This window comes from Rutidosis leptorrhynchoides, unplaced genomic scaffold (genome assembly GCF_046630445.1).
Source record: "Rutidosis leptorrhynchoides isolate AG116_Rl617_1_P2 unplaced genomic scaffold, CSIRO_AGI_Rlap_v1 contig607, whole genome shotgun sequence".
Classification (NCBI taxonomy): Eukaryota; Viridiplantae; Streptophyta; class Magnoliopsida; order Asterales; family Asteraceae; genus Rutidosis; species Rutidosis leptorrhynchoides.
Genome location: NW_027266828.1, coordinates 19,971 through 32,659, shown reverse-complemented (window position 1 = coordinate 32,659; position 12,689 = coordinate 19,971). Strand labels below are relative to the sequence as shown.

The following is a 12,689-nucleotide window of genomic DNA, read 5'->3' as shown; positions in this document are numbered from 1 at the left end:
AAGTCGGGCATCACATAATACAAATTTGTTTATATTAATATAAAAATTTGTTAGTCTAATAAATTTTATAATTAATAAGCGCATATAAGTTACTTCCTCCGTATACAAATAGATGATATTTTTATAATATTAATGTATTTTTTATCTTTTTATCCCTCCATTCACTCTCTCTACACACAATTAATAATTTAATAAATAAAGAGAAATTGTATAATTGTAAAATAAAGAAGATTTATGTATTGGAGTTGATGATATTGATATGCGTAAAAAATTTCAAAGTGTCATCTATTCAAATACAAAAATAGTATTATTTTGGTCAACTAATTATTTTGTTGAGATTTGCAACTTTTATTTTCCGCTTGAAATAGATGGGAAGGGTAATTGTTTTTGATCAATGCTAATGACCATGGAATTCTTGCAGTAATTAGCCGTACGTGGATCTCCCCTGATATAACAAACCTTCAATACTATTAATTATAATCACAACTAAAACGGCAGATACATTGGTTTTTATCACAATCATAAGGCACATTGCCTTTATTTTTTCACAGACGCGGAGCCACGTACTTGGCTTTGGTGTCACATGACACCACAAAATTTTTAAATTTTTTAAAAATATTTTTAAATTTTTTAATCAGTTAAAATTATCCTAAATATTACACCCGTAAAAATATTTATAACCTTAAACTGTTAAGATATAATTATAAAGAGAAGTAAAATTGAAGGATCTAATAATAAATACTCTTAAAACTTTTTATTTAAACGTAACTAACGTTTTTTCTTCCTACAAACCTCAAAAACAAAATAAAAAATCTTAATACTTGAGATTTTTTATTTGTTCTAAAATTAAAAAAATAAAACTTCATCTTTTTATTTTTAAAATTAGAAGGCACCTTAAAAAAATAATAAAGAATATTAATTTTTTTCTTGTTTCTCTTATTGCCATTGATAGTCTATAATGATTATTATGAAAAATTAATTGGAAATTCGAATAGGAGATGAGTAGATGAACGATTGCTTTTCTTACTTATGTTAAAAATGATAGGTTCAATAGTGTAGAATATAAATTGATTTTTCAACAATTTTAAAAATAGCATTACATCGTGGGCAAATATGTAGATATTATCAGTTGATTTTTATGTAAATTTTTTTTATCGTTTGAACTTTTAATATATATTTATGAACCCACTATCTTCAGGTCCTGATACTGTTTTTCCACTATATTATATAGTCAAGCTAGGACATAAAAATAGAACCAAACAAACAATTACTTAGCAATTATATATATATATATATATATATATAAACTTAGCTAACGATTAAGCTAGCTTAATCATCATATTATCCCCTTTTAGTCATAGAAACCGTAACATTGACAAACTCAGTTTCCTCTTTCGCCATCCGATCTGCGACAATTTTCTGATACCTAATGAACACTTCGTCGATGATTTGTTCGCCGAAATGACTAACGAGCAATGGCTCAGCCACCGCTCTCATGTACTTAGCTACACCGTATCCGTCACCCAGCTTACGCACCTCCGATGGGTTTAGTATAAGTAAACCAAATTTGTCTGTATTGTAAGGATTCCAATAAACTTTTGAAACTTTCAGGCGATCGATTTTGAAGGATCCTTCTTTTGTAAATCTAACTTCATCAGGATATGGTGCGTATTGAGCGATGTTGAACGAGTCTAGTTTTTCTTCCTCTATGATGCCCTGTTAATAACAAATTGAATTGATTTATCACAAGTACGTAGTCATACTTAAGTTGTTATAAATAATGATGTGTTTGGTCAATTACTCTCTTCGTCCATAAATAATGGACACGAGTATTTTTCTGATTTAAGATGCAATATACAATTTTCGGACACCTACGACTAATTCCTCCTATACATATAATCGACTGATATTACCTCATCGACCATCTCATTAAGTGCCAAAGCCATAAGCTCCCATATATAACAACACTCTTTGTCAGCTGGGTTTGAGCTCCTTCTTCCCAGTAATGTTAGAACCATACGGCCCCCAACGACTAATTCCTTCGACCGACACTCCAAGAATGTCGTAAAATCTCTCTGGAATTGTTCATAGTAAGCTTTCAGCACATTTGGTGGACTTGTACAAGCCATGTAGATATTTCCTTTATTGTTCTCCACTCCTTCAGGAACCTAAATAGTGAAAAAAACCTAAAAAATGTCAAATATTTAATTCTACCAATAAGAATAGTATTAGAGATAATAAAATCTAGCTGTTAAATAATTATTTTACCAAAATAAGTATTAGCGAATAGATATCATTATGTTTTTAATTTAATTAAAATCCTTTCGAATGTTTCCTATTTTGAATTTAATTTGAGGCTTTATTCCAAAACCAAAAAAAAAAACTAGAATACGCTTATGATGTGGCTAAATCAAATAAATTGTGACATTACAGAAAAATGCAAACAACACAAATTTAAACAACCTAACTTGCCCTGTAAAAATTTGCCGATAATAGTAATTAATATACTACTACTCCATCTTAAAATAGATAATGTTGTTCATCGATCACAGTAATAAATATACTACTATCTCCGTTTTGAAATAAATGACATTTTGACTTTTTACATTTATTTAAAAATTGATATATCTAATCGTAAATCAATATGGAGTATTTATTACAGTAGTTTGAAAATGTTAATTACCTGTGACAGCCACATAAGACTATATGAGGAATATACAAAGTTCAGGCTGTTTGTAGGAAAAAGCCTAGAGTAGAATGAACCAGGAACTCCAGTAAAAAAACATTTTCCGGCTCCAGTTTGTATTCGAGTTTTCAGAGTTACTAGGAAACTTGGTAGGGACCTGAAAATGGCATTAAAATCATTTCCTGGAAGGTCATTCAGGAAAACATGATATTCTGGATATTCCTTGTTTAGGTTCCGACATATCCTGTCTACCACTTCGATTATCTCGGATGTCACCAAGAATGTGTTTGGTCCTGATGAACAACCCAAATCTGCTATCGCCAATTTTGAAGGAGAAGTGCTAGAGTAGAGATTGGTCAAGGCTTCCTCCATGATTGGCTTCGTCATTGCTATTACTTTTTTCTATCCAAGGTTGACAACAATATTAATTAGATACAATAAGATCGTCTAATACTAAAAAAATACTACATCCGTATGCGAATACATGTTTTTTAAGCTTTTCAAGATACATTCAATCAGAGATGTATATATTTACTTATATTGATTAAATTTATCTCTTTTTGAATATATATAGAAAATCTAAAAAAACATATATTAGCAGACGTAGAGAATAATAAAATCTTATAGACAATAGGAAGAAAAAAACATTAAGTTGTTTCAACAAGTCAGAGCCCCGCCCGTTTGACGAAAAATTCTTATTTTAAAGAACAAAAATATAAATTGACCATAAAAATAATTAATGATTTGTATTAAAAAAAATATTTAAATTTATGTTAAATATTGGACCCAAAGAAAATAAAATAAAATTATATGTGGACTTTAATTAGAAATATATAATAATTGAATTATTGTTTTAAAAAATATAATCCCATTGGAATCTTATTTCTATGTTTTATTTATAAAAAAATTAGAATAAAATACTTGTCAAATTTTGATTGGACAATAAAATCTACAGTAGGAATAACTAATTATTTAGACACATGTCGAATTTCGATTCGACAATAAAATTTATAATTTTAACAACTAAATTAGTTATTCCTTTTGTCTATAAAATTGCAAATGTTATTGTTGAATCAAATCTTAACATGAGCATTTTAAATAAAAATAAAACACTAACATGATTATAATTCTTTAAATAAAGTAAAAAAAAAAATTACAATTGATTTATAATATGTTCCCAATTAAACTCTATCAATATTTTCAAAATAATCAATAGTGTAATTTTTATTTCTTTTTTGGTCTAATTCTTCACATACAGTTAAACTTTTTAAAATAAATATTATTATATGATAATTATTTATACAATCCATTTACTATAGATAATTAGATACGAACTTCAGATTCAACAGACGAATCCACCGACTTCTTCTAATACATGGTTATAACAAGTAAAATAGACTAGCTAATTATTACCTGAATCAAAGAGTTGTTTGCACAACTATTCTCTCCCTTTCCACCATTCATGTGCAGAACTTGAGCTACATCCATTTTAATCGATCGCTAAAAATGTTTTGTCGATTGTTTAGTGTTTAATTTGTTGTATGAACTGATCACGAGATACAAATTATATCCCACTATTTATACATATTAGACCACTCGTAATTACGACTTGAAAGAAACCACACGTTTATATATATATATACACACACACGGTGGACGACGATGTCATAATTGTTGGACGACCTGTGATTACAGGTGACGAAGACACTGCCAATCACAACTCAACAAAGAAATAGGTTACACTGTGCACACAGGAAGAGATAGCACAGGCTGCTAAACTGCAAAACAGAACAACAAAACACAGAGCAGACAAACAGAATAACTCGAAACCTGTAACCGAAAGGATGGTTATCGAACTTATGCAAAACTGAATCGAAAACTAAGGCTTAGTGTAGGTATCTATTGTGTTTGGAACCTAAAAACTAGTTTAGTTAAGATTTAGTGCTAAGTTTCTCTCTCGCCAATACAACCAAAATTATTAGGCTATTTGAAACTGTAAAAAGAAAAATGATGAACTCTTGATGTTTTTGAATAACAACTGCAATTTGATTTCATTAATCTGAGAGCTCATAAAAGTAAAGTAATAACTTAGAGAGTTTATATAGTAGTGCTTGCAGTGACCTAGACGTCATAATCTGCAATTTTACAGTATTGAAAATAATAAAATGCTGACAGGGAAAAGGCTGTGTAAACAGTTTTGCTTTTGGGACCATTGCCTGATCAGCTGCCACATTGTATATTCCATTCTGTTGTTGCTTGGCCACTACTCCTTTCTGATTTTGTCCTTTATACTCAGTAAAAAACAGCGATTTGCAGACACAAAATATCTATTCTTCATCAAAATGCAGAAAAACACTTCAGGAGCTTCAAAACTTGACTTCTGAGTTGACCTTTTGTTCTTAACATGATCAGAGGAATCCACCATTGCAGAAAGCTTTGAAATGAACTAACAAATGATTCTGTAACTTTACTTCTTCAACTAATTAACTGAAACTGAAAAAGACTAATAGACTTGTTTGCTGTAAACCGAAATTGCTGATGGCAATGCTTTAATCTCCTCTTCTCATGCTCAAACTTTGCAAAAAGCTCCTCAACAAGTTCCAAATGCTTAATGTGTCTTCACAGAATCGAAACAAACAAGAAATGTGTGCATCATACAAAAGCCCCAATTTTCTGACTGAGACTTGCAGAATACCACTGATTGAGCTCAAAGTTTATTCATTACTAAATAATTGATGAAATTGATTTAACCATTCAACTCGCAGCATCTAACATAGTGAATCTAGAGATTTGAATCTATTATTTTGATCAACTTCATCAAGAAAACCAACAAACCCTAGCTTTATTCTCCGACAAACGAAAATAGAAAGTTCTAAGCTTTTGTTTCATTGCCAAAAATAGAAAATTCTAACCTCCAAATTGGGCGTTTCGATTCTGACAAATTACAGTCAAATTCCTCTTAGAAGCGTTGTAGAGGTGATCTTCCTGATCAGTTTGGTTGGTCTCCTGAGCTCCGACGTTCTTCCGATCGTTCTGCAGATCGATTTTCGTCCTCTCCGTCGACAAGCTTTCTGTTTCTTCAGCAAGGTCCTTGACTTTCAGTGTAGGCACACCTAAGTCCTCATCTTTCTGACACTTTGTAGCTTCGTCCTCAACAGTTAGAAACACAGGCTCACTTTCAAACTTCCCTGCACTATCTTTAAACGGCTCTGTCTTGGCCCCGATCACTTCAGAATCCTCTAAGGAACTTAGAAGGGCTTGAACAAATACTTTGATCCCGACCTGAATAGCTTCTTCTATTCCATTTATCTTTTTCTTCACCAACAAGCAAGATTTCTTCTTCCTTTGAGCTTTCTTCTGTTCCAAGCTAACCAAGCCTTCTCCAATTTGTTGAAAAACAGACTCCACTGAACAATCTCTTTCAACAATAATTATTATACTTAATTTGTTTTGAAGTTTTTGGCTAAGCCAATCAATACCATTCATTCTCTTGATCAATACTATCAACTACTATAAATGTTCTTTTTTTTATTCGGAAGCACAACAAGCAAGGGAAAAAAAATCCAACTTTAATTACATATTCTTAATCACACATGCGAAAGAAAACGACGTACATATATATACTAATTAAGATTCCCCCGGTCAAACTATATTTAGTTTACTAGGTTTCGAGAAATAATTGAAGGAAACAGAAAAAAAAGTGTAGTTGGTTTTGTATATGCTATTTGAAAAGTCATTTTTTTTTCCGTTTGTTTAATTCACTTAATGCAAATTTGTAATATAGTTATTGTAAAATAGCAAGTACGTACTATATATATATTTGTTAAAATGCGTGAAAGCTAACTTTTCTTTCTTTTTCATTTTTAAACAATTGCATGCTGTTGTAAGTTGTAACCTTAATTAATAATGAGTAGTCATCGTTTCAATATTAAAACTCTAGCTGCCAATGTCTCATTTCTTGCAAATTCGTGTATACATCTAGATCTGACAATCATCAAGCCCACTCAATCATAAATTTAAAGATAAATGGGCTTGGACAATTACCATCTTTTTTGTATGAGCTTGCCGATCTGGGAAAGTAATTGAATTCCCAGTTGATACTCAAAAAAGTTATTAGGTCGCATTGATTAAGACTTTAACTCATTGTTCTTCGTATTCTTGTAGTATAAACTAAAAAAAGACTTGCAAGTCATGATTTCTTATTACCACTAGGACTAAAAGTTTATTATATTAAAAAAAGACTATTCCTCGTATTCTTGTAGTATAAACTAAAAAAAGACTTGTAGTATAGACAGAATTTCGTCGACATATTCCTTTTCCATTAAGGAGGAGAATTATATTGAAGTCGTTCCTCATATCACGCACGGTTGTTTATTAGCTTAAGGACTAAAAGTTTCTTCCGACAAATCGGAGATACATAGCTAACTGTTACGAAATCCTCCAGATTTTAATTTTCACCATAGAACTTGGTCTTTATTGAAGGACGTATTCCGACCTGTTACGACAGATTAACGCAGCTGTGCTAGCAGCGGAATTTTAGCACAGACAAAAATAGGTGCGCTCACAGGCACTTGTGCGCGCAGTACAGAAAACAGTACAGTAACGAAAATAACACAGAAAATTGTTAACGCAGTTCGGTTTCCCTACTCTGCGGGGCCAAGCCCAGAGGTAAACAGCATTCCACTATACTTGAAACAATAGGACAATACTCGTGGTTACAATTCGCAAATCTATAACCTATCTCCTATTTTCCTAAGTGTACTCCTTGCTTACCTAAACGGCCTAATCTCCTATTAGGACTTACAATGATGCCTACACCAAACGGGTGAGGACTTTACGCGACCCTCTTTCAGATACACGTGCTCCGTTGCCTTGTCAATCCGGACAAGGGCTTCTCGCAACCCTCTTGCAGATATACGAGGTCCTAACACTCCACTGTGCTCACAGCTCTCTCTAGCTTGCTAAGTGATCTTCTTAACTCTCTTTAAGAAGCGTGAAAGGATGCTTTCTAGTGAAGTGAGTCCTCCCTTTTATACTGCTGCAAGTCCGAATATAATCCCTGTTGAAATAGGAATTGATACACAAAAGAATCCTTTTCCTAGTTGACTTCCCTTTTGATAACATGTTTCCTATTCCGAATAGGAAGTAAAGTAATACTCCATTCAACTCGAATCTTCAACCAAAACGGAACTAATACAGCCAAGTTAAATCATATAACTAGTTTCCCAAACGGACTGTATGAGGATCGGATCATATCTGATGAGTTAATGAGGTTTGACGAAAACTGCCAACCAAACTAAAACTGCTCCAGACCTGTGTCAGCAGGTACCGTGATCACAGGTGAAGTGACATAGCAGTTTGCAGCAACAATCTCCCCCTTTGGCATTTTTGGCAAAAACCTCTGAGATCCTTTGTACAGTACCTAACTCCCCCTGTGAGTAAGCATGCACAGTGGAAACACCAAGAGACGAAAGTAACAAGTCCCTGGAACTAGTAATAATGCAAAAAGAATCAACCTGTGTAAACACACTGTCGAGACACAGTGCAGACACACATATATCTCCCCCTTTTTTGTCAAGAAATCGCCAAAGAGACCGTTAGGAGAAAATAAACTTGATGAAAGACAGACCATGTACTGCATCCTTTTTTCCGTTTAAGGACTGATGGCCTGTGCACACAGGTACTACAGCAACACTGTCTTCAGCACAGTATCTTCAGCATTCTCCAGGAGAGATATTTTGTTGCTCCCCCTTAGCTCCAACATATTCATCATGGAACTCCCCCTAAACACGAGAATGAGGGAACTCCCCCTTAGCATGAGCCTCCCCCTCAACCTGAGGGTTACCATAGAAATCAGCAACAACATGATCCTCTGTGATAACAGGATCCGCAGCAACGGCAGGCAAACCAGAGACTTCTCATAGTCTCAGCAGGCTTTCTCCTTGGATTTTAACTTGTCATAGCTCAATCATTATTCCCTAACATTTGGAACACACTCCAATTTTATTTTATTTTCTTTTTTTTTTTATTTTTTTTTTCTTTTCCATTTTTTTCCTTTTTTTTTTGTTTTCTTTTATCGAAAAGAATGAACAAAGCAATAATTAAAATGGTATATACAGTGGAGAAACACTTATCTCATTCTCACGTCGTAGAGCAAGATCCGAGAGCTCCTCTCAAGAACTCAAAACGACTTGCATCTAGCTTCTTTATTTGTTTTTCATGTGAGACATATTCCAAGGCCACTTTCTTCTCTTCTACAGGTTCTCTAATAACGTTGTGACGAACTTGGATGTGTTCCGATTTGGAGTGCTGTACTGGATTTTTCGATAAGTTTACAGCACTGGTGGTGTCACAGGGGACCGTCAACACACCTTGCTCCAGGCCACCACTTTTGATGTCTTCAGGCGAATGATTCTTTTGAGCTCTGGTTGATGGATACACATTCTGGTTTGAGACAGCAGGCATGGTTTCTTGGACGTTCCTGAAATCTGTGCGAACAGGAGATGCCTCCACACTAGGTGTGTTTTCATTCCTGCCAACACCCTCAGTTTCTAAAGCTTCCACACCAGGTGTGTTCTCAATAGATTGAGGTTGATTAAACACAGGTTCGTCATCCTTTCTAAACCCCATTCCAGCCTTAGCTTGTTTCTCCTTTCTCCAATCCTTGTACCTGCCGTTAGGATCACCTGTGAGCACAGGACGTCCTTTCACAGGTTCTGATAGGTCAGCACTTTTACTAGTTCTGATATGTCCAGATTTCACATCTTTCTTTTCTACCCAGATACGTCGTTGAGAATGATGTATGATATCCACTTTCTTCTTTGGATGCCTTCTTGGTTTCGAAGCAATGAGGTTTCGAATATCATCATGTAAGATATAACACTTAGGACGTATGTGCCCAGGTTTGTTGCAGTAGTGACAGATAATCCTGTGTTTAGTTGCCCTGTTTGCACACCCAGAACTGCTGCTTCTCTTTCCTTTATTGAGCTTTTTAATGGCACGATTGGCTTGTTCTAGCTTCTTCTCAGATTCTAACAATTTAGACTTCAGTTTCTCAATCTCGGATTCATACTTTCCGAATATCTCGTCGAAATCCCTTCTTTCTTCTTTAAGCTGTTGAACTTCATCGGAAAGCAAGTGATTGATTCTGAGGGATTCAGCCATTTTTTCAAGAAGATCTTTGAAGGCAGCATGTATATCTCTATCATCATCACTATCTGAGTACTCGTCTGAACTTGAGTTTTCCTCTTTCTTATCTGTGCTAACAGTGTCTGTGTTCACAGATTCACGAGCTGTGCTCACGGGAGTATGAGCTGTAAACGCTTTATAAGCAGGAAACTCACTCTCACTTCCACTGGACTCTTCATCACTCCATGTCGCTCTGAGAACTTTCTGTTGTTCTTTAAGAGTGTTGGCACACTCGGCAGCAGTGTGACCAAAACCTTGACATGCATGGCACAGTATCTTTTCTTCCTCAAATCTGGTTCTTTCTTTACTAGATTCTGCCTTGGTGAACATCTCAAACATCTTTTCCATATTCTTCATAAAAAGTGCTAACTGCTCACCGATTTGTTGCTCACCTGTGATAACAGGTGCTGTGACCACATCAGATTTAAAGGCAACAGATTTAGGTTTAGGTTTGGACTTATCTTTCTTCCTCATTGCCAAAGTCATCTCATGGGTTCTGAGTTTTCCCATTAGATCATCAAACCGCAAGTTCTCGAAATCAGTAGATTCACTGATTGCATCCATCTTCGAGCTAAACTTATCCGGTAGAGAAATCAGCACCTTTCTCACGAGTTTAGATTCCGGAATTACCTCGCCAAGAGCAGCAGATTCATTAGCAATGCAACGAATCTCTTTTTCAAAATCAGCAATAGATTCATCATCATACATGGTTAGAGAGTCAAACCTGGTAGAGATGAGATGTAGTTTTGATTGCCGGACTGATTTTGATCCTTCATATGTGAGTTGAAGGGCGTCCCATAATTCCTTGGCAGTTTCAAGATTCTGAATGATCTTGAACACACTGGGACGAACAGCACACTGAATAATGCCCACAGCTCTGCTATTCGCAGCACAGGTGTTTGATTCAGCTGTGCTCCACTGGTCTTTGCTCTTTACTGTGACCACACCATTTACAGTGGCAGTAGGCGGTGTCCACAGGTTCTGTGTGACTTCCCAGATAGCTTCATCCTGGCTTTTCAAGAACCATTTCATCCTGTGCTCCCAGTAGTCATAATTGGAATCCGAAAGCAAGGGAGGACGCAGGGTTGAACCGCCCTCTTCAATTTTGTCATTCATGGTCGGATATCGCAAGATCTTTTCTCAAGAGATTTCTTGAGCCTGCTCTGATACCACTTGAAGGACGTATTCCGACCTGTTACGACAGATTAACGCAGCTGTGCTAGCAGCGGAATTTTAGCACAGACAAAAATAGGTGCGCTCACAGGCACTTGTGCGCGCAGTACAGAAAACAGTACAGTAACGAAAATAACACAGAAAATTGTTAACGCAGTTCGGTTTCCCTACTCTGCGGGGCCAAGCCCAGAGGTAAACAGCATTCCACTATACTTGAAACAATAGGACAATACTCGTGGTTACAATTCGCAAATCTATAACCTATCTCCTATTTTCCTAAGTGTACTCCTTGCTTACCTAAACGGCCTAATCTCCTATTAGGACTTACAATGATGCCTACACCAAACGGGTGAGGACTTTACGCGACCCTCTTTCAGATACACGTGCTCCGTTGCCTTGTCAATCCGGACAAGGGCTTCTCGCAACCCTCTTGCAGATATACGAGGTCCTAACACTCCACTGTGCTCACAGCTCTCTCTAGCTTGCTAAGTGATCTTCTTAACTCTCTTTAAGAAGCGTGAAAGGATGCTTTCTAGTGAAGTGAGTCCTCCCTTTTATACTGCTGCAAGTCCGAATATAATCCCTGTTGAAATAGGAATTGATACACAAAAGAATCCTTTTCCTAGTTGACTTCCCTTTTGATAACATGTTTCCTATTCCGAATAGGAAGTAAAGTAATACTCCATTCAACTCGAATCTTCAACCAGAACGGAACTAATACAGCCAAGTTAAATCATATAACTAGTTTCCCAAACGGACTGTATGAGGATCGGATCATATCTGATGAATTAATGAGGTTTGACGAAAACTGCCAACCAAACTAAAACTGCTCCAGACCTGTGTCAGCAGGTACCGTGATCAAAGGTGAAGTGACATAGCAGTTTGCAGCAACATTTATAAAAAATAAATATTGAAGTGAAGTGTGTGTGAGGATGAATATTGAAGCATAGATTGGACAAAAACCCTAAAAGGAGAATTCTTACTTAATTTACATATGGTTATAAACCAAAAACAAAAACGCTTCTTGTACGTCCAGCTATATATATTTCTCGACAAAAACACGTCAATGGGTTTGTAAGTAATTATTTGTAGATTTCTACAAACAATATAAAGCATGCATAATTTTCCTAGCGAAGATTAGTAAAACATATCGATCCTTTCAAAATTAAATAAATTAAAATGACTATATTAATATTTTCACATGTGAAAATGGTAGGAAAAGTAGCAATCAAGAGTTATTATATAGAACCCGTCGTTATTAAAAACCCTTGGGAGGTGTCAATAGAGTCTGTAGATGAGAGCTCTCTAAGGTCATCCTACACACACATTAAAAGGATATAAAAAAAATGAAGAAATCGTCATCGAAATTGATCTACGTCTTTTAACTAAATTATAAAGCTATTAACTCTTAATTGAAGAAATCTGATCATTAGGATTAAGAAACCTATCTATCATATTCATATATATATATATATATATATATTTGATAGTAGGACTTAATTTTTGTTAATAATAATTAAGTCAGCTATCCACAATTCGCCGAGTGAAACTCTATGCGAGAACCGTACGTGATAGGGGAGAGCGTCGTCCAAAAACCAACTACCGATTGGGAATAAAACCGGTTATAATGGGTAAAGTACCA

General features: G+C 35.1%; 1 protein-coding gene across 1 annotated transcript; it reads right to left on the bottom strand.

The window, feature by feature from the left end:
• Window positions 1-1,341: 1,341 nt before the first annotated feature.
• LOC139884822 (S-adenosyl-L-methionine:benzoic acid/salicylic acid carboxyl methyltransferase 2-like) lies at window positions 1,342-4,207 on the bottom strand. The gene is made up of 4 exons (XM_071868800.1): window positions 4,100-4,207; window positions 2,684-3,088; window positions 1,914-2,168; window positions 1,342-1,716 (listed from the first exon to the last, which is right to left on the bottom strand). Exons 1-4 carry the CDS (start codon window positions 4,172-4,174, stop codon window positions 1,342-1,344), a joined length of 1,110 nt encoding a protein of 369 aa, XP_071724901.1. The 5' UTR covers window positions 4,175-4,207.
• Between the last annotated feature and the right edge of the window lie 8,482 nt (window positions 4,208-12,689).

Coding starts and splice junctions, on each gene's coding strand:
- LOC139884822 (XM_071868800.1), bottom strand. CDS start 4,174: ATGGATGTAGCTCAAGTTCTGCACATGAATGGTGGAAAGGGAGAGAAT. Junction 3,089..4,099: donor CAAACAACTCTTTGATTCAG/GTAATAATTAGC, acceptor AACCTTGGATAG/AAAAAAGTAATAGCAATGAC. Junction 2,169..2,683: donor GTCTTATGTGGCTGTCACAG/GTAATTAACATT, acceptor TTCACTATTTAG/GTTCCTGAAGGAGTGGAGAA.